We start from the raw sequence: 18444 nt of genomic DNA on the forward strand, positions 1-18444 counted from the left end.
TGAGACGATGATCGAGGATGCTGTTGCAGTTTGTGTATGTCGTTGTCAGTGCTGGTGATGGGTTTCTGAAACTGAAATAGAGACAGGGAAGAGGTTGGTAAAAAAAAAAAAATTCCTCGAGCAAGATGATAGCGCCGCGACGGAGTCGTTCGTCAATGACCGCCAGAGTGCACCATTTCTTGGTCCTCACTCATTCACTCCGCCACGAGATCGACTCGAGAAATGTTGTTCCCATTCACTGTTGTGTCGTTCGGGAATGCTGCTGCTCGTTCTCGTCCTTCGCACGTCTGATGTACACTTTCGCTGCCAATCCCTGCTTATTGTTGTGCATCTAATCCAATTCCCCTCTGAGCCAATTGATTCAGCGCCTGGCATGATGCAGCTCCGGTCTGTTGTCCCGGAAGATGGTATATCGTTGCAGATCTAGCTGTACTTGTGCATGTGAGCTCCGCTGCACTCAAGGACACGGGTTGTGCTGTGGACGTACTGGTTCTTCTTTTAACGTTCTGTGTTTTTTACTCTCCTGGAGTCTCACTCAGGTTGCCGCGGGCTTCTCTTTCATCTGAGCTAGCCGCTGCTCAACACTCTGTAAAAGCCTGACATTCTCCCTCTTCAGCTCGGTGAAGTCGTCATCGAGTTTGTTATGCCATGGATAGAGAACGAAGACCTGAAAGCCCAGTGCCGTGGTCGCAATGAAGAAGTTCGTGATAGAGAAGCGTTTCGCAAGGAGAGGCATCTTGGCGGCAAATGGAACAGAATAGTCAAGAATCCGACGAATTGGAACACAATATAATTAAACGATAGAGTGAGCGTCTTAGTTGAATCTGCTAAGACCAGAATTCGCTGCCATATATATTTCCAGGCTGGCTTGTGACGTGTGCTGGGAAGGAGGTGAAGTCGGAGATGCTCCGAACACACCGAGGTCGGCCATGCCCAATATCCGGACCAAGACGGATCTTGGAATCTTGCAGAAGAGTCAACACGCACGATTACAGTGCTAAGAATGGCGGAATCGCAGAGTTCGCGGGTTGGTTCGTGGATCGAGGAACGCTTGTAGTTCATGTGCCGCTCGTGCGCGTTCAAAGTTCTTCCGGACATCGGTGAGAAGTGCGAGATATGCATATATCGCGCACTAGGACCGGTTGGTTTCAGCTTTTCTGGGCCTCGGGTTTGCTGACGAAGGAGATCCAGTTGGACCGCGGTAATTTCGATTGTTTGCATGCATTTGCCGATTGCAACAAAGTGCGCTTATAACCAGATTCGCTGCCTTTTCTTCAAGTCATCAAGCTCAGGATAGCATCTCAATGGCCTGGTCCAGGCAATCATAAACGGTGATGGGACGATCCTTTGCCACTGCAATCAGTCTGATGAGATTTTCTGTGAGACGTCCTTCTTTGCCTATCGCCTTGCGGTCGCTCTCTGAGATCGATCTCACAATCGAAAGAATTAGCTCCGGTATGATTTCAACGAATGATAATTGCGCTCTGATCTCCCTGGCCACAACGTTCCCTTCTGCCATAAGGATCAGGTTGCCAATGTCGACAAGAGCGTCCAATGCCCTTTCCTTGGCATAGACGTAATCTGTAGCTTCTGCACGCTCACGTATCAGTGCAGTCTGCACTCCAATCTCCCCAGCGGCCTCGAAGGACTTTTCATGCCGTTGCCTGTCCTTTAAGTGGGAGTATTTGGCGTACAATATATGTTCGACTTCATCAGCGCAAGCGGCGAATTAAGAGGGGTGAAATGGTTCCTCGTCCTCGTCGGATGCGTTGCTTCGTTCATCGTCTCTTCCAGTGGATCCTTCATTCTCTCTTTCATAGTCTTCCTGAATCTCGTCTTCGTCTTCTTCTTCATCTTGATCGTCCCCCTCGCTCTCATCTTCTTTCTCAAATTCACTGTCCGTGATTTCGTCAGGATCCTCGCCTCGAAGCCGTTCACATGCTTCCCATACGTCAAGACCGGCAAGGCAATGGTTGTTTACTGCTTCTGCACGGACCCACTCCATCTTCTCCCAGAGCTTGCCCTTTCCTACTTCGGACACGTTTTGTCCTGCTTTGAAGCACTCCTCTCGACTCATAGTCCTAAGAATTGTCGTGATAGCATTCTTCAAACCCATGTCCCACTCGTAATTTCTATGAACTTCGCGCCCGATGATCTCGCTGGCCGAAATGATGGTCTTCCCAATTCTCCTGAGGGTCTCCAGAGCGTTGACTTTGGTCCCGAAAGAACTGAACGCGGTGGCCTGCTGGCTGATGCTCTCGATGCAGCGCTCGACGTCGTTTAAGACATCATTCGCTCTTTCGTATTGCTTGCTACCGCTCAAGCGATCATACTTGGTGTTGATGGCATGCCACGCCGTCCTGCTGTAGCTGTCAAAGTTGATGACCCGTGTACGTTCCGTCACGTGCTGCCGGACGTGGTGATTGACCAGTGCGGAGTACATGAGGCCACTTGCGTCTTCTTGCGTGAGCTGTAGGAACATTCGCTTCAAGAGGTCCGGGCTAATGGCATTGACCATTTCTTCGTTGTCGGGAATCATGATGCCATAAGGTATTGGATCAGGATGATATCTCGTTGGCCTTGGTAGAGGCATATGAGTGGGAGCGAACAGTTGCGACATTGGCGCCAGACCTGCTTCTTGATATCGGCCAGCCTCAAACAGTGCTCGAATGTCAGGAACCGGAGGCGCGGTGCCAATGTGTATTTGGTAAGACTGTTCAGGTGCGCCGCCTATAGCAGGCAGAGCGGACGCGTGAGGCAGAACATACGCGTGGGGTTGAGCCTGGTCCGGATTTCTGCTGCCGCCGCTGGCGTCGTCCATCCTCTGCCTTTTTGCTGCCGGAAACATATCTTCGGCACTGCTTAAGTGGTGAGAATGGGCAAGCGAGGAGGGTCAGAAAACTGAAAGAGCGACTTCACAACAGGATGATGTGCTCGCAATTTACTTATCCTTCACGACGCGCTTCGGCGCGGTGGCCCGGAGACGCGTCTGGAGTCACCATGGGGACGCCAGCCTCGGTTCTTGGTACTGCTGTGTCTGGAAGACTCCGAAAAGGAGGACAAAGCAACATGGAGGATATAGTGCTTCGCAGTACCATCGTGGTGAGTTGCCGCGATGACTTAGACAGAAGCAGAGGCCAAACGTACGAATGTTGAAGCAGAAGCTGTGACGCGACCTGGTGGATTATGTAAGCGGTGTGCACTGTTTCACGTTGGAATCCCATCTCTCCACCTCTCGTTCCCACTTCTAGCACCGACATCTTCAAGCATACCAAATACCAAGTCTTTTCGGACCTGGGAACTCAGTTTGCCAAATATACAATGCGAAGCGAGCATAAAGCTCCACGTCAGCGCCGCAAGAAGCGCCAACGTGTCGGCAGTGCTTCAACACAGCCGGCTTCCATTTCCTCACACAGCTATGAGCCATATCAAGCTCTTCCTCCGCATCATATACGCGTACTTTGTCTCGAACCCGGACCATGGGACTCACCATTGCGTGCTTCGTTCGACGTGGTATCCTTGGACCCAAAACTGGCAGCGAAAGATGGCCACGGAGACCACGAAGGTTATGAGGCCATCTCATATGTATGGGGAGAACCAGTCTTCCAGCACGAAATACGCATTGGTGACTCGGACGTGAAATTGCATCTTACTACATCACTATACAATGCTCTCCGGCACTTTCGGCGAACTGATAGTACTCACAGACTATGGGCAGATGCTTTGTGCATTAATCAAGCTAATGACCTGGAGAAAGGAGTGCAAGTTGCTATGATGGCACAGATCTATCAGCAAGCCAGTAGGACGCTGATTTGGCTAGGACTTACTTGTCAAACTGACACACTCGCATTCGCGGCTGGCAATATTTATTCCGACAACCCTCGCTTCGAGACACTGGATTTAACTTCTCCAGAAGGTGTAGACACAGCGATAAAATGGCTCGATGACAAGCTCTCAGAGACTGCTCGCTGCTCTTGCTGTCCTACGTTCTCCACCTGCGAGCAAAAGTCCATCACTATGCAAGCACTGCTCAGCGCTGCAGAGTTCACCACTCGACCCTGGTTCACACGCCTGTGGGTATTGCAAGAGGTTCAGCTCTTGAATGACGTAGAAGGCAAAGCTTTAAAGACGATAGTGTGTTGCGGGCCTTATCGAATGTGTTTCCAAAGCCTTCCCTGGCTTACAAACGTCTTCGGGGTGGTGGCCAGGTCCGCGGAGCGGCTCCCTCTCCTGAGTGTTTCGATTACACGCGTGCAAGAAGTCCAAGCGTGCACACTTAGACTGAGTCAGCACTGCTACCAGAGCTTTGTTATACAGACTTTCTGGCTAGCGTACTCCACATTTATGGATCGACACTGTTCGGATGCCCGAGACCGAGTATTTGCGCTTCGAACTTGCATGCAGATCGACCACCCAAGCCTTCAACCAGACTATACTATAACGTGTGCGGAAGTCTTCCGCCGACTCGTCTGCGTTTTCATGGATGTCAAGTACGTCACTACCAGAACACGGCATCTGCGTTCCTTCGATGGAAAAGGCGATGATTTTGAGGGCAACGAGCACGACATTCTCGACTGGGAGTTCATGCCCTGGGCGCCATTAGCATTTGTGGGAACCGAAGCAAGAAATGGCTATTTCGCACACGGCCCAAGCTGGGTGCCTGATCTACACCACTTGACTGAACAGACGAGGTCGAAAGCACTTCTTTACACAAGGGATTTTCGCAAGCATCTCACACAATTCCGTGCTGACTACGATAAGTTCGAATGGAGACTCGATGGTCATAGTGACGAAATTCTGGAGGTGCGCGGTCGGGTCTGCGGCCGAGTGGGTAGCATTCTCCCAGAGTCTTCCTGGCCCCGTACAAACGACATAAAGCCAACCGATTTCGCCACACACGCCCTTCCAATGATTGTGTCATGGTACGAGCGATGCCTTGCGTTCGCTAGACAAGGGTCGTGCTCTCAAATGGTCGTTGAGGCCAACGACTTCCACGACTTGCTGTTTGGTCGATTGTACTGCAGGCATGTCGACATGACAGACTCTGTCGTGACGGCAGTCCGATCGATCGCAGATTACGTTTCCTTACAGCAGTTCTTGGAACGATACTGGCCTGATACCAGATCCGCCGACGAGATTGAGACGCTTTCACGGGAATTGTTGTTCCTGATATCCCTGATAGATGCACGGGATGTGAATCCAGGCATGCGGCCCCTGCCAGAGCTAGATCGCTATAGACGACTGTGTCATATCTTTCATGATAATGGGAACATAGGCCTTGGGTGGGTACCTCAATCAGCCGAACCAGGAGATCGAATCTGCATAATTAAAGGTGCTCCTTATCCCTTTGTTATTAGAAGCGCTGGTGAAGGGAAATACAGGTTGATTGGAGATGCTTACACCCATCAGGAGACTCTTAAAAACATGCTTGGTTGCGACTGCCGGGAGTCGAGGGGGCCAAACAATGACCCCGTTTCCATGCGATGGTCTGCCCAATCTCCAGAGCCACTAGGTATGACAACTCTCGACCTACGGAATTTGTATGAGACAATGAGTGACGTAGAAGCCATTTATGGAGAATCTAGTTCTGGGGACGAGGCTTCTGAGCAAGACTCAGAGAACGAAAATGGCAGCAGCGACGAAGGAAGTGCGTCCGACGCTGGCATCGATCGCGACATGCAGAGGCTGATCGATAATCTTGGCTGGATTACCTTACTTTGAAGGCGGTCCAGGTTGGACTTCATTCGAGCTCGAAGGATAAGTCCGTCAATTGCATACGGCTCTCCGAGCACATTGGTTATGTTTCCGAAATGCACGAGCACCGACTCGACTTGCTGGTGCAACAGTACAGTTGTGAGCACTACTATGCTACTTAAGTGCTTCTGCAGGCAGATTTCAGTGGCTCAAATGGGTCCAAGACAGCTCACATGTGACTGGCCATCTGGAACAACTGCCAATCATGCTGCTTGTCAAAGCTCTGCTGTGCCGCAAGGAGGCATACTGCGGTCATCTAAGCGCCACACGTAGCCTATGACTTCAATCCGGGATGGACAAAGTTTCAACAAGCTTCGAATCTGCAGCGTATTGGTCATTTGCAGTGGCAGAGCCTGTGCCACTTCACGCATTTGGACGCATCGTACAGCTTGCCGGTCGAGCTCCAGACTCTCGTTTTCGTGCTCTTGCAGGTGAAGCTGACAGTGGACCGTGGCAACGCCTTCGCTGGCACCTTCTTGGTTTGCCGTACAATATAACAAACTTTCGCCCGCAAGAGTCACACGTCACGAGAACGCCAAGATCACCTTTGCACCGTTTTGGCCGTCGATCTTTCGTGCCTCTTTCAGCTCTTCACCGCTTTTGGTCGTAGCTTGAACATCCTTCAGCTATCCCATGCGTTGTGCCAAGCACAATTGAGGCGTAGCGGATGCTTCTGCCGCATTTCACCACACCTTACCTGCGCTGGATGATATCGAAATAGCTAGGCGCTCGGTAGACTGTGCCGTAGCGTGCGGCATCTTTCCTGGGTCGATCCCACAGTTGAGCTTTGCTTGCATAGGACGATCGTGACCGCTGACACTTCTGTTGCCCAAAGGTCGCATTTAAGTTCAGCTTGCTGCTGCTCAAGGCCAACGCCGATGTGAAACGGTTGAATTCGACACATTCTCCATTGGCCTTGATATATCATTGCGCCTCGGATTCACACGCTTCTTACTGTACTCACTAGTTCGACTTCAGTGACCGAAGTAGTAGCAATTTATCAAGTCATGCAATCCACGCTCGGCGGCGTACAACCTACGATGCAGAATTTCACAGACTCGCCGACGTACCAATGCAAATCTGGCGGTATACCCGTGGTCTATAGCGAAGCACCTTATTGCATTGTGCAGAATGGGCAAGTTGCAACACACCATGAAACCGTTCATAAAGTTATAATACTAACAATCCTTCTACAGAGCGAAGAGAATGGCTGCCTGCTGTGCCGAATCTAACAACGGCAATGCCACATTCACCTTCAAGCCAGATTGTTACCTCTGGTGCAATGTGGTGCTCGAGACTGGTTTCCCAGATCCGGTGGCGCGAGCACTCAATAAGTTTTCGAATTGTTTACAGCGAGACCAAGATCCACGATATACGCCTAGCATGTTGTGTTCAGATCCTGCATTGAATGGGCCTCTTGAATCACAGACCAGTACGCAGGTCCCGAGCAGTACGCAGCCTGCTATGCCAAGTTCGACTTCTTCTGGAGCGGAGCCCCAGCGTATCAGTATGGGGACAAGAGTTATGTTAGGCCTTCTCACTGTTGGTGCTGTTCTGCAAGCAGGATGTTGATATGGCTGTCTTTAAAGACGGACAGGTGCAACTTAGCTGAGGAACGGGATCAAGGTGTCCCTAATTGCGAGCAGATTTGGTGAATGAAGCGCGCAGATACATTGGGAACGCTCAGGCGTGTTGAAGCAAACCAGCTGTTCTGTCGCGGAAAGTACACATGCTGGCAGATTTCTATGCTACAACGACAAATTAGTAGTCGCTGATGTTCGACGCCCTCCGTTCATCCCAGTTCCACTGTTCCGGCGAGGCCTTCTGCTCATCCGCGAAGCTCACATCGATTGTTCTCCAAAAGCACAAAGGATCACGACCGGGCCCCTTACATCAGTGCTTCAATCCATTCTATTGGGCTACACAATGCTCTGCGCGATCGCGCTCTTCGAACAGTCGTTCATGGTTTAGTGGTAGATGCCACAAGTCGTCATATTCCAATGACGCCGGCCTGCACACGAAGCGATTTGCTACACATTGAGCCTGAAGCAGTCTCGCTGATGATGTTGTCGCGCATGCACGAGCTCCGAGCGATTGTTTTGCTCTTGTTGGGCTGCTTTTGCTTTGCTTGTTTCAGAAGGCTTGGCCATTTGATTTTTACATATTCACGTGGGTACATTTCGAAGGAATGGAAAGAGAATCGTTCGATTGACGTACAGAGAGATTAATTGCTTGTTACCTCCGTCCACGCACACAACAAGCCTCAAAGTGCCCAAGCCCTCTCACTCCTCGCCGCAATATTATCCTCCTCTCCATGCCCAGTAGCAGCAATGACCGCAAACTCCGCAACACTCGCTCCTGTCCCGTTCTTCTCATTCGCCGTTCCATCATTCGCATGGCTCCCGAAAATCTCCAAAGTCGCATATATCGCGCTCCAGACAGGCTGATCAAGCGTCACATTCGTCATATTCGAAGAATAGCTCCTGATCACATCCTCCACAGCAGGATCGTAAGGATTGCTAACTTCCACATCATCGCTGCTCGTGACTTCCAGAGGCGGGACTTCAGAAGTATCAGATAAGTTGTGGAAAGTGACGCGATAGCTCGTGGGTGGCGCTTGTGCCCAGTCGAAGCGGATTTCGGTGATGGGGACGAAAGGTTGGGGAAGCTCGACTGTGAGTGAGGAGGTTGTGTTTGCGAGTGAGGGTTGCCATTTGGTGCTGACTGCTCCGTCGACTGCACTGAGTGGAAATTGACCTGGCTCATAGTCTTGTTCAGACATCGCAGGACGACATTGAGCGATATTGCCGGCCCAGGTCTTGTTGAGTCCGATTTGACGATTTTCAATCGTGATTGAGGAGTTTGGTTGAAGTTCGTAAATTTTGGTGCCGGAGATGCTGATCGTGACGGGAATCGGCGCGTCTGAAAATGTACTGTTGGCGGTGGAAAGCGGCTCGCCGCTGCGGGTTAACGTGGTGTGAGTCTGATTTGAGAACGCTTTCACAGGCCAGCCTTGCCAGTAGATCGTCCTGTAGGTCAGCTGTGGGATCTGTGGTGGCAGTGAGGGATCAATATTGAGCTTATCGACCATCAGGCGCAGACCCAGGTACCCAAAGACCGCGACTCGGTTTGCTCCTCCCACGCCCGTCAGGAAGGGGAACGCAGGATGCGTGCCACCATTCAGAGTCCGGTCATCGATAAGCTGTTCGCTGAATTGGAACCAGGGTCCTCTGGTATAAGGTTTCGAGCCATACAGGTCGTAAGTGTACGATGAGCAGCCAGATGGCGATTCACGATTCGCAACAATGCTGAATACTCCATATGTCATGGCAGGACCGTCTGGAGACTGAGCAGCGGCATAGTAGTCTAGGTTGTCCAGAGTGTATGGATTTGGCCATTGCAAGAAGTCATCAATCAGAACAATGTCAGCCTGTTTAACCACAATACTGCCATTCTGAGTCGAATACTCGAGAATGATGTTGGCTTCTTCATTGACAGGGATCGTGATCAAATCGGAAATGTTCGCCCAAGTGGCATTGGGCTCAATACCAAATCTTTCACGAATGGCGTTCGTCTCATTGAGGTGGCTTTGCATCAAAACCAGCGTGAATCCCACATTATTTTGGAAGTTGGCGTACTCGTCAGGGTCTGTTGCGTTATAGAGCTCGTACAATCCGGTTGTCTCGTTGAATGTTAATAGGTCTGCATAAAGCTGAGCGATGGATTCGTAGATGGGGAACAGTTCGTTCTTGAAGTATTCGGTATCTCCGGTCGTGATCCAGTAGTTCGTAAACTCCAGTCCGATGTCACCATTGAGATGATACTGGTAGTCGAAACATGGGCCGGTCCCTGTACAATTTCCATACCGCCCACTTGTCCACGGATACGCAGCACCTTCGGGCGAAAATTTGCCAGTCTCATTCTGACTAGATTGATAAGCAGTCAAAATGTTTTGATGTGCTTGTGGAGCTCTGTCCACTCGATATTGTGCAATCTGCTTGGCAGCATCCGGGAAAGCAACAACAAGCCCAGGTTGCATCCATACTTCGGTGTCCCAGAAAACCAGGCCGGCGTAGCAAGACGATCCGAGACCACAGACTGAGATACTGTTCGACACAAGTTTTGTGTTGTTTCCCGCAGCCGCAAGCGCATTCGAGCTGACGGTGTTCTGCAGCAATTGATATGGATTCGTAATTGCTGTGATCTGGAGTTCTTGAACATCTTCATCGTCCGGCAGGTCCCCGTTAGCGTCTCGGAAGTCGTCTACACTGTCCGTTGTCAAGACATGGTTCCACTCCTCCACATGAGACTTGTAGAGAGCGTCAAATCCAGCCCCAGCGCCCTCCCAAGATGCGTTCAAAGCGGTTGATGCTGCATCAGCGAATGCATCGCTAGAAGCTCCACCTACGAACTTTGTAATGACGGAAGGTGTTCCTCGGGAAAGAGACACGTCCACAGACTGTGCAATCGAGGAACTGTTACTGCCCAAGATAGCACTGTCAGTAATATTCTTCCTGCTCGAGGCGTTGCATGAGTCATCTCCAACAAGAGTAGAGAAGATCCAGGCAGTGACATTTTGAACGCCATTTGGGCTAACAGCAGACCAGATGACAGGCCACACCGGATAAGACCCGGTCTCTACAGGCGTAGACCTGACAGCACAGTCGCCCTGCAAGAGGTCTATGACGGCTGCGCTGGTATCTTCTTCAGCTGTGAGCCTGAGCTGCACAACCGCTTGGCTGACGTGCAGCTTGTGTACAAACATCGAGTATTCGACCTCGATCGCTGACCCGCTGCTGGGTGTCCACGTATAGTTCCAGTACACGACTCCATTCTTGACGTCTAGAGTCGAGCTGAAGTCGGAAATCTGCTCAGCTGGCACAGTCGCATCCAGTAAGTCGTGTCCGACCTTCACGTGGAGGCCAGCCCAGTGAGGTACACCTGAGATTACACTTTCGCCACCATATTGATTGAGCCACTCGAAGTTCGTTCCATTCGTCGTCGGCTGCGAGTCCCAGAATCCAGCAATGGTGGCGAAAGTTTGCCTACGGTCGAAGAGAGGCCATCCTTGGATGTTGTCTCCGTTGACTGGCTCGTCAACATCGAAGAATGGTCCAAGTGCTGCTAAATTGATACCCAAGTAGCCATTGGCCAAGGACATGCGCGACTGATAATGGCCTTTGTCTAGATTTGTAGTCGTGATTCTCCAAGCTTCATCATCCCAGGTGGTACCATTGAATCTAGTCTCATAGATCTTGGCGTCTGTAGAGCCGACCAGGGCTATCGCAGCTCCCAATGCAGCCCAATTCATGCTGCCTGCCGGCCGTTGTCAGTATTGCTACTGCATTCTTGAAGTTCGTCGTTGCTGTGCTGTCTGACAGCTCCAGCTCAGGTCTGGATCTCAAACACGCTCTACATTGAAAGGCCAGGCCCTGCCAATGCTTATCCTCCGCACTCTCAGAGGCGTGTACCAAGCTTCGGCTACCTCGATGACAAGCTCAGTCAAGCTATGGGCGACTTACCTAGCTGTTTTGCTTCTGATGAAGCGATTAGTGATATCAGCAATATTTTCCAAACATGCTCATCCAAGTAATCCAAGTGTTCTTAACAGTCGTAAAGCATCATGGGCAAGGGAAAGCATGAAGAAGGCGGAAGAAGCGCTCGTAATAATGATCCTTGACGCAGACGCGCCAGCTCGTCAGACGGCGATCAGCCACGCATCCTGCAGCTTGCTTTGACGGCACGGATACTACCTCGCGTACGGGAGAAGCATTTCCTCCAGTTGCCGACGACCGCGAGAGGATCAGAAGCGGCTTGGACATTTCGAGAAGCTGCAAGGCGCGATCGTGAGATGCTCGATGGCTGGGAGATGACGTCTGTCCAGGAATCCCCGATGCCGGTCGTTCCATGCTCCCCGCATCTTGTGAGACTGGAGAGCAAATGCGGTTTAGTCTGAAGTGTTGTCTTGGAGTCAATCCGAATGCGAGATTTCAGCCGAAATTTGACGAACTACAGCCTCATTCATTCATGCGTGCGTGGGACATACATGTACAAGCTCCAGTTTGATCATCGCTTCTGACAGTCAATTCTTTTTGAGGTCGGCCCTTGCTTTTGACACTCTCCCAGAATCTCTTGAACAAGTCTTCGCCCTCGGAACGCAGCAAAGAGCTTTGAGAACAGGCACTGTAAACATACTGCCCCTAGAATTCAATTTTCACCCTCTTGTCCGCTCCTGGGAGCAGAGGCAGTAAGTTCCAGACACGTGGGGCTTCCAACTCAGCAACTACCCGACAATTGGCGTGGCGATGGAATCTCGCCGCTCTTTGACCTCCAATATTGCCTCCTTCAATTTCAGGTTCAGGATTTTGCCCGTAGGTCCAACGGGAAAGCTGCGCAAGCCCAGCTCGCCGAGGCTGTAAACTTCGTCAAGAGCATAGTCATCGCCCAAAGACTCTCGGATGATTTTCTTGATACGCTCTGGAGTGTTCGTTATATCAGCACTCTCAATCACCGCCACGACTGATTCGCCATCGATCTCATGAGGAACTCCGAAAACCGTGGCCTAAATTCTGTTAGTTGGCCCATCACAGTTGATAACAAATATAGCGACTTACCAGAACGCCAGGCTGTTTGTTCAACCTCGAACTGATGATCGCTGGCGAGATCGTCCTCCCGCGCTTCTTGATGACGTCTTTCAGTCTTCCGGTGATGAAGATGAATCCATTCTCGTCCATGAATGCGCGATCGCCAGTCAACATCCAGTTACCCTTTTGGTCCTCGTAAAATGACTCCGGCTGCACATTCTGCCAATACTGTCGCAACACGTGAGGGCCGCCCAGATGCAATTCTCCGAATTCACCTCTTTCCACGACCTTGCGATTTTCGTCACAGATCCTAGCACAAGCGGCTCGGGCTGGATAGCCCGCGCTGACGATAGTGCCAAAGGTAGGCTGAAGGCCTTCTCCATATTTGCTCGAAGTCATGGCAGCGATGCATTCACTCATCCCGGAGCCGCCTCGAACGACTGCCTTAGGGAAGACTGCGCACGCTTGCTCTATCATGCCCACTGTGATGACGTCTCCTCCCAACATAACTCTCTTGAAGCTGCTCAGATTCCTCTTGCCGGCGATGAATTTGGCATCTTTGGAGAAGAGATGCACCATAAACGGCATAACAACCGCGCCCTCTACTTGGCAGATCTCGATGACATCCAACATCGCCGCGATATCCATGGCCACTGAAGGGTACACGACTCTCGTATTCTGGAGGATGCAATGATACGTCATCCAATTGGCTGCAGCGCGATAATTGGGATAGGGAACGAGCATCGATTGGACTGGCTTGTCGAAGACAGAATCGCCATTAGCGCCGGTCAGGATTTGTCCAGATCTTATAGCGCAGCCTTTGGGTCTGCCGGAGGATGTGCCTGAGGTGAAAAGGATCGCGACGATGCGTTCGTGATCATTCTCAAGTTCGAGATCTTGCTGATCAATGAGCTCCACCTCGGCATGGTAGTCGGTCTTAGGAAGCGGTAAGGCGGTAAATTGTGTCCATCCCGGTCGACTGGTGGGCTTGAGACTCAACTGTAATGCTCCCGTCCCTAGACCTCGCTCTTCCCATGCTGTAGCAGCTTGATCGTCGCTCACGATCACTACTCCTGGTGAGACTGAGTTGATGTACTCCTTGAGTTGCTCTTCACGACCAGCCTCAAGCAAGGCCGGATCGCATGATTAGAGCGTAAGCTGGAGAGCGACAGATCCCCACAAGCAAAGCTCACGCGCGATGCCGTTGGGCAAAAAAGTCACCATTGTGGAGCCGCGCTTTACACCTTTGGCCAGCATCCCAGCCGCCAACCTCACTGTGGCATATTCGACTTCAGCAAATGTCCAGTTGAGGTACCCTCTTTTGGGTGCATCGCTCCCACGCCGGAGCTCTTGAAGATGGTCTGCCGGCTCATAGTAGACGGTGTAGGCAAAATCTCTGGGCGTCTTCGATACGGCAGACTTGAATGTGTGCCAAATAGTGTCAGGTATCGGAATGGGCGGGTTGCAAATCTCAGCCGGTGCCATATTGAGCAATATAATCTGCGATAGAGGAAACTCGCAACGCCCGCTGTCGTCGAGCACGATTTATCTGATTCTTGCTCCATGAAGAGCTCTTCCAAAGCCTTTGTATGCCCAGTGGCTCAGTCAGCGGGCAGTTTCAACGCTGGCAGGGCTATGCTGGGCACCAGGTTTCTCCGCATCATCCGTGCTGCATTGTTCGAGTGACAAGCCGAAAGCACAACTTGTCTGCGAAAACGCCCTCTTCCTCCTGGATTAAACATTAGTAATCGTCGGTCTGTATATCACTATGGCTTTCGGTGATAATAGAAAGTAATCTGATCACTATAGGATTTCACAATCAATAGGCATTCAAACTTTCGGTGATCTCAGAAGAGAATCTGATTTAGGGCAACTATGACCAACAAACTTAAACCATCCCCTGTATTGCAAGCCAGTCATCTTCCCCTCTTCGCGCGTGGCTCATCCTCCTTCGGCTTCCGCGTCTCCTACTTCGCGAGATCAGTGGCTCTCGTTCCGTTCCCGGTCTCTCACGTGCCGGCCCCGTATCGAAGAAGGCCATGAAGCACAAATATTGTATTGGTATGAGCGGTACGCAAGTCTGTGTCGAGTCAGTATGCCGGTTACTTGAACGCTGACAAAAGCTTGCTCAAGAAAATGCACAGGGCGAATCGACATTATGCTTACCAATAACAGCCATGGCTCATGCGCCAAAATTGCATACATAACAATGCAATATGTTATGATAGTGCTCAAAAGCCCACAAGAAGTATAGATTCCCACATGGAAGCGGTCCAAGGGGCTCAAAGCCTCCCGCCTCCGCCTGGCCTCTAGGGCTTTCTGTCTTAGGCCATGCGGCCCATCGAGATAATCCGATGGATTGAACCGAACGCTGACGTGCTCACAAAAAGGGCACAACGAGGCCAGAGAGCTATTGTTCTGGCAGTTCTTGCCACATTCTGCCAAGACTTTCATGCGAAATTCCATGTGTCTACGCTCTCGCTCGGCTTGTTCGATGGGAGACATCAGGACATTGCATCTATAGCTTTGTGCCAAGCTCGTCACACGAGTGAGATGCACACTCTCGATAAGTTCGCCCATACTGTCGAAAGCTTCACCATGTGGTGCGATCTGTAGAGATGAGCGGGCATTCGGAGACGCGGATCCTGGACCGTCAACTATTTCCATTTCGACAGTGGTAACGGTCGAAGGCCTGGGCTCCCGACGAGGAAAGCTGCAGCGCTTCATGAAGGCGTCGATGTATTCTTGTGGGGGTGAGAATTCCTGATTGGAGCTTTCAGCGATGCTAGGAGTGGCGTCTTCTGATCCTTCAGGGCGTGGCTTTGTGGTTGCAGGAAGACTGCACGCTGAGTCCTTCGGCTGCAGTCCTGCCGTCGAGATACCACGTGGATATGGATCATCTTGGAAGATGCGAGCCCATTCGTCCGAACTGATGTCTTTGGTCGGCGCTGGCTGTGCGATGATGCTTGTCAACGACCCCAAGGGTGGAGAAAGGACTCGCGACAATGGAGATTGTGGAGATGATGCGCGCCTCTTTGGTTTTGCTGTGCGATCTATTGTCCGGTCTGTTTGGGGTGGTTGCGCTACTCTAGCTCTGCCATTATGCAACAATGGTCTGTGCTGCCTTTTTGTTGTCCGCGTGAGGTCTAGTGGAGATGGTGGCCCTGAGCTGGCAGAGTCGGAGTCCCTATCGCGGACGTGCTCAAATTCTTCGTTCAGCGGTTGCGGGCTCGCCCAGTCGGTGGTGCTGTCGAGACGGCCAGAAAGCTTGGGAGGTTTGGTATGGCGTGGGAAGATGAACTCTTCATCATGAGTCTTGGGCGAAACTTCGTAGAGACTGCCTGCACGAGTGCGCGCTCTAGACCAAAGAGATGCTTGATCTCGTGCGCTTTCAGCTTTGCGCTGCCTCTGGTTCTCCGACACTTCCATGATGACTGAATGCCCTATGTGTTCTTATTAGTGTACGTGAGTCAAAACGATCGACAAAAGCAGAACACTGAATATTCCCACAGAAATTTATGGACCGGGTGCGAATCCCATGACTCGGCGGCCATGAGCAGGGCAATCATCATCGCAGCATAAGGTGATGGGCATTTCGAAAGCATCCACACTTCTTCGAGCTCGCGACCAATCCATTGACTGGTATTGCCAACTCTCGACCAAATGTTGAAGTGGGGGTGGAAGCATGTCCTGAGGTGTGCAAAGCTGCATCGCCAGAGCGCCACGTGAAAAGGAGCCGATAGGGCAATATGTGTCTCCATTGTGGTTGTACCGAGCAGCGGATCTGTGTATTTGAGCATTTTCCACCTTGTCTTGTGCGACGCAAGCGCCAAGGTGTCAATGTCAGGTTCTGGGTCGAAGTGAAGCTTTCGGCGTTGACGTATTGCCGGAGTGGTTCTCTTAAGCGGAACCTCTTTGAGGGCGCTACTCACATGCAGTCTAGATGCATATTGCCTGAAGATGACCTTGGTCAAATTACAGTCATAGGGGCCGAAATGTAAGCGCGCACGATCAAGCGTGAGGAAGGAGAAGCCAAGCTGCTTCCAATATGAGAGACTGCTTTGCTCACTTGGGCATCATCGAGTCCCGAGCAGCTTTCAGTCCAAACGATGTCAGGAACTGTAGGCACGCCAGGAACATTTGCAACAGATACTTGCTTACGTTAGCAAGGGGTCCACCCGATACGCGGGTCCAAGCTACTTACCAGACAGTGCTCGTCCCAGGGCGCAGGCAGATTATTCCTGAGGCCCCATGACCATGCCATGCCTCCGAGCGCAGGGCCAATTGCTCGGCCTGCCGACATTGCAGTCTGCGAGAACCCAACATACATACCGACCTGCTGGGGCGGTACAATGTCAATGACCTGAACAGCGAATTCTTTCGTCAGCGACCAGCCTCTCTGCCCTTCGCCGTAACAACGAGAGCATAAATCGGCAGCAAAGAGAACTTACCAAAACCGCTATGCTTGTATAACCAATCACAAGGCCCGCAATTCTGATGGCGAGGGCAAAAAGCAAGCACATCCATTCCAGCCATGCTGGCGCTGACTCGGGTCCAGGAAGAAGTGGAAAGATGCCATAGATGAACAGAAACAACACCGAAGAGATCCTCCATGAACTCACGTACGAGACTCGTTTGCTCAGCCAAGGATAACAAACGAGCTGCGTGAATATCGCGAAAGGACCGAGAACCAGAAGCGAGCGAGCGATCTGCTTCGCGGTGAACCCATATCCGATAGGTGGAGCGGACGCTGCAATGACGGGATACATCTCATCGAAGACAACGGCGTGCAGGGCGAGGATGCTTTTGTTTTCCTTCGTCAGTCAAGTACACCTACACTCCTGGTGATATCGACCTACCCTTGTCCCATAATGATGAGAAAGACAGCTGACATATGTGCCTGACGTCGAGAGTTCTCTGATGATGGAAGCAGGGGCTGCTCCTCTGGCGGCTTCGTCACTTGATCCTTTCGCAGTGGCCTCCGGTGTATGTTCGTTTCTGGCAGACACAAAAATGTCACAACAGCAGTAAACCAGTTGTACACTGTCAATACGGCGCACGGCAGAAGGTACGGGTACTCTGCGAAGGCGCCCGCTGGTCCTCTAAAGTCAGGCTACTCTGCGGCATCAGTACCGAACGACGGAGATATCCTTGACTAAATCATACCTTGCTCAAGTAGCCTCCAATCAACGGACCGATGATCGAGCCCAGCGAGAAACAGAACCCGAAGACTCCCATAGCCTTGGCCTTGTTCAATCCCACCTGGTTCGAAAATTCGCCCAAGCAGCTTCGAGAGACTGGTGCTGTGCCTGTGATACCATAATGAGCTTCCAGAAAATGGAATTGCTCCAGGACGGCAGAGTGCGGAACATACCATTGAAGAACCCAACACACGCCCTCGAAATCATAGCAGCTGTCAGGCTCTGCGCCATTCCGAATCTGAACGTACATATCGACGCCCCAAGCAGCCCGAATATCAAAATCGGCTTCCGCCCGATCCGATCGCTTATGAGCCCATAAACGGGCGCGAGAAACATTTGCGGGATGAAGTATGATGAAGCTGATCGGGAAGAATCAGCATTCATACTCTCTAACACACACAACGCGTGGAAAGCCTTCTGCCAGCAGAAAGCATTGCTTGGGACCTTACTTACTGATCAAACCACAATACCACCCAACTCTATCTTCTTCAATATGGGGGAATGACCGCACCATGAAAACAATGAAGGGAAACAAAATCGTGGCTGCAAGACTTTCTCCGAGGACGATGAGGGCTACGATACCAATAACTCGACGGACAGGAGGATCGTTACGGTCGTAGCTGAAGACTTGCTCTTCATCTTGCTCTTGCTCATTTTCGCGCAGACGCCGATCCTCGTTATCGGAAGTGGCCATCTTGGTCCGCTTGGCTTCTATGTCTATGATTCGAATCTCTATTCTGTCACAGCATAGACAATAATCTTGTTGTTCGACGCACCTTTTCTATAGTGTAGTGTGAAGAACATGCGGTGAAGTGTAAGACCCTACCAATCTAGGAGGATAAAACGGAAACTCTACAGGCATGATCGCAGTTATGAGGCTTGCTCGGTGACGAAATCTAGATTTC

At 51.2% G+C, this 18444-nt stretch overlaps 6 protein-coding genes across 6 annotated transcripts; 1 reads left to right on the top strand and 5 right to left on the bottom strand.

The window, feature by feature from the left end:
* Nucleotides 1-535: 535 nt before the first annotated feature.
* CKM354_000906700 (uncharacterized protein) lies at nt 536-736 on the bottom strand (the record flags this gene model as incomplete). Its single annotated transcript, XM_044804473.1, has 1 exon — nt 536-736. One exon carries the CDS (start codon nt 734-736, stop codon nt 536-538), a length of 201 nt encoding a protein of 66 aa, XP_044660408.1.
* A 993-nt stretch (nt 737-1729) lies between these two features.
* CKM354_000906800 (uncharacterized protein) lies at nt 1730-2848 on the bottom strand (the record flags this gene model as incomplete). The annotated part of the gene is made up of 1 exon (XM_044804474.1): nt 1730-2848. The coding sequence occupies one exon, from the start codon at nt 2846-2848 to the stop codon at nt 1730-1732; it is 1119 nt and encodes a 372-aa protein (XP_044660409.1).
* A 473-nt stretch (nt 2849-3321) lies between these two features.
* On the top strand, nt 3322-5721 carry CKM354_000906900 (uncharacterized protein; the record flags this gene model as incomplete). Its single annotated transcript, XM_044804475.1, has 1 exon — nt 3322-5721. The coding sequence occupies one exon, from the start codon at nt 3322-3324 to the stop codon at nt 5719-5721; it is 2400 nt and encodes a 799-aa protein (XP_044660410.1).
* A 2296-nt stretch (nt 5722-8017) lies between these two features.
* Nucleotides 8018-11065, bottom strand: CKM354_000907000 (uncharacterized protein; the record flags this gene model as incomplete). The annotated part of the gene is made up of 1 exon (XM_044804476.1): nt 8018-11065. The coding sequence occupies one exon, from the start codon at nt 11063-11065 to the stop codon at nt 8018-8020; it is 3048 nt and encodes a 1015-aa protein (XP_044660411.1).
* A 972-nt stretch (nt 11066-12037) lies between these two features.
* CKM354_000907100 (uncharacterized protein) lies at nt 12038-13823 on the bottom strand (the record flags this gene model as incomplete). The annotated part of the gene is made up of 3 exons (XM_044804477.1): nt 12038-12316; nt 12369-13405; nt 13532-13823. The coding sequence occupies 3 exons, from the start codon at nt 13821-13823 to the stop codon at nt 12038-12040; spliced, it is 1608 nt and encodes a 535-aa protein (XP_044660412.1).
* Nucleotides 13824-16403: 2580 nt separating this feature from the next.
* Nucleotides 16404-18233, bottom strand: CKM354_000907200 (uncharacterized protein; the record flags this gene model as incomplete). Its single annotated transcript, XM_044804478.1, has 7 exons — nt 16404-16490; nt 16543-16701; nt 16790-17141; nt 17198-17451; nt 17505-17647; nt 17713-17898; nt 17993-18233. 7 exons carry the CDS (start codon nt 18231-18233, stop codon nt 16404-16406), a joined length of 1422 nt encoding a protein of 473 aa, XP_044660413.1.
* Nucleotides 18234-18444: the final 211 nt, after the last annotated feature.

Source organism: Cercospora kikuchii (genome assembly GCF_019650295.1).
Source record: "Cercospora kikuchii DNA, contig_00006, whole genome shotgun sequence".
Lineage (NCBI taxonomy): Eukaryota > Fungi > Ascomycota > Dothideomycetes > Mycosphaerellales > Mycosphaerellaceae > Cercospora > Cercospora kikuchii.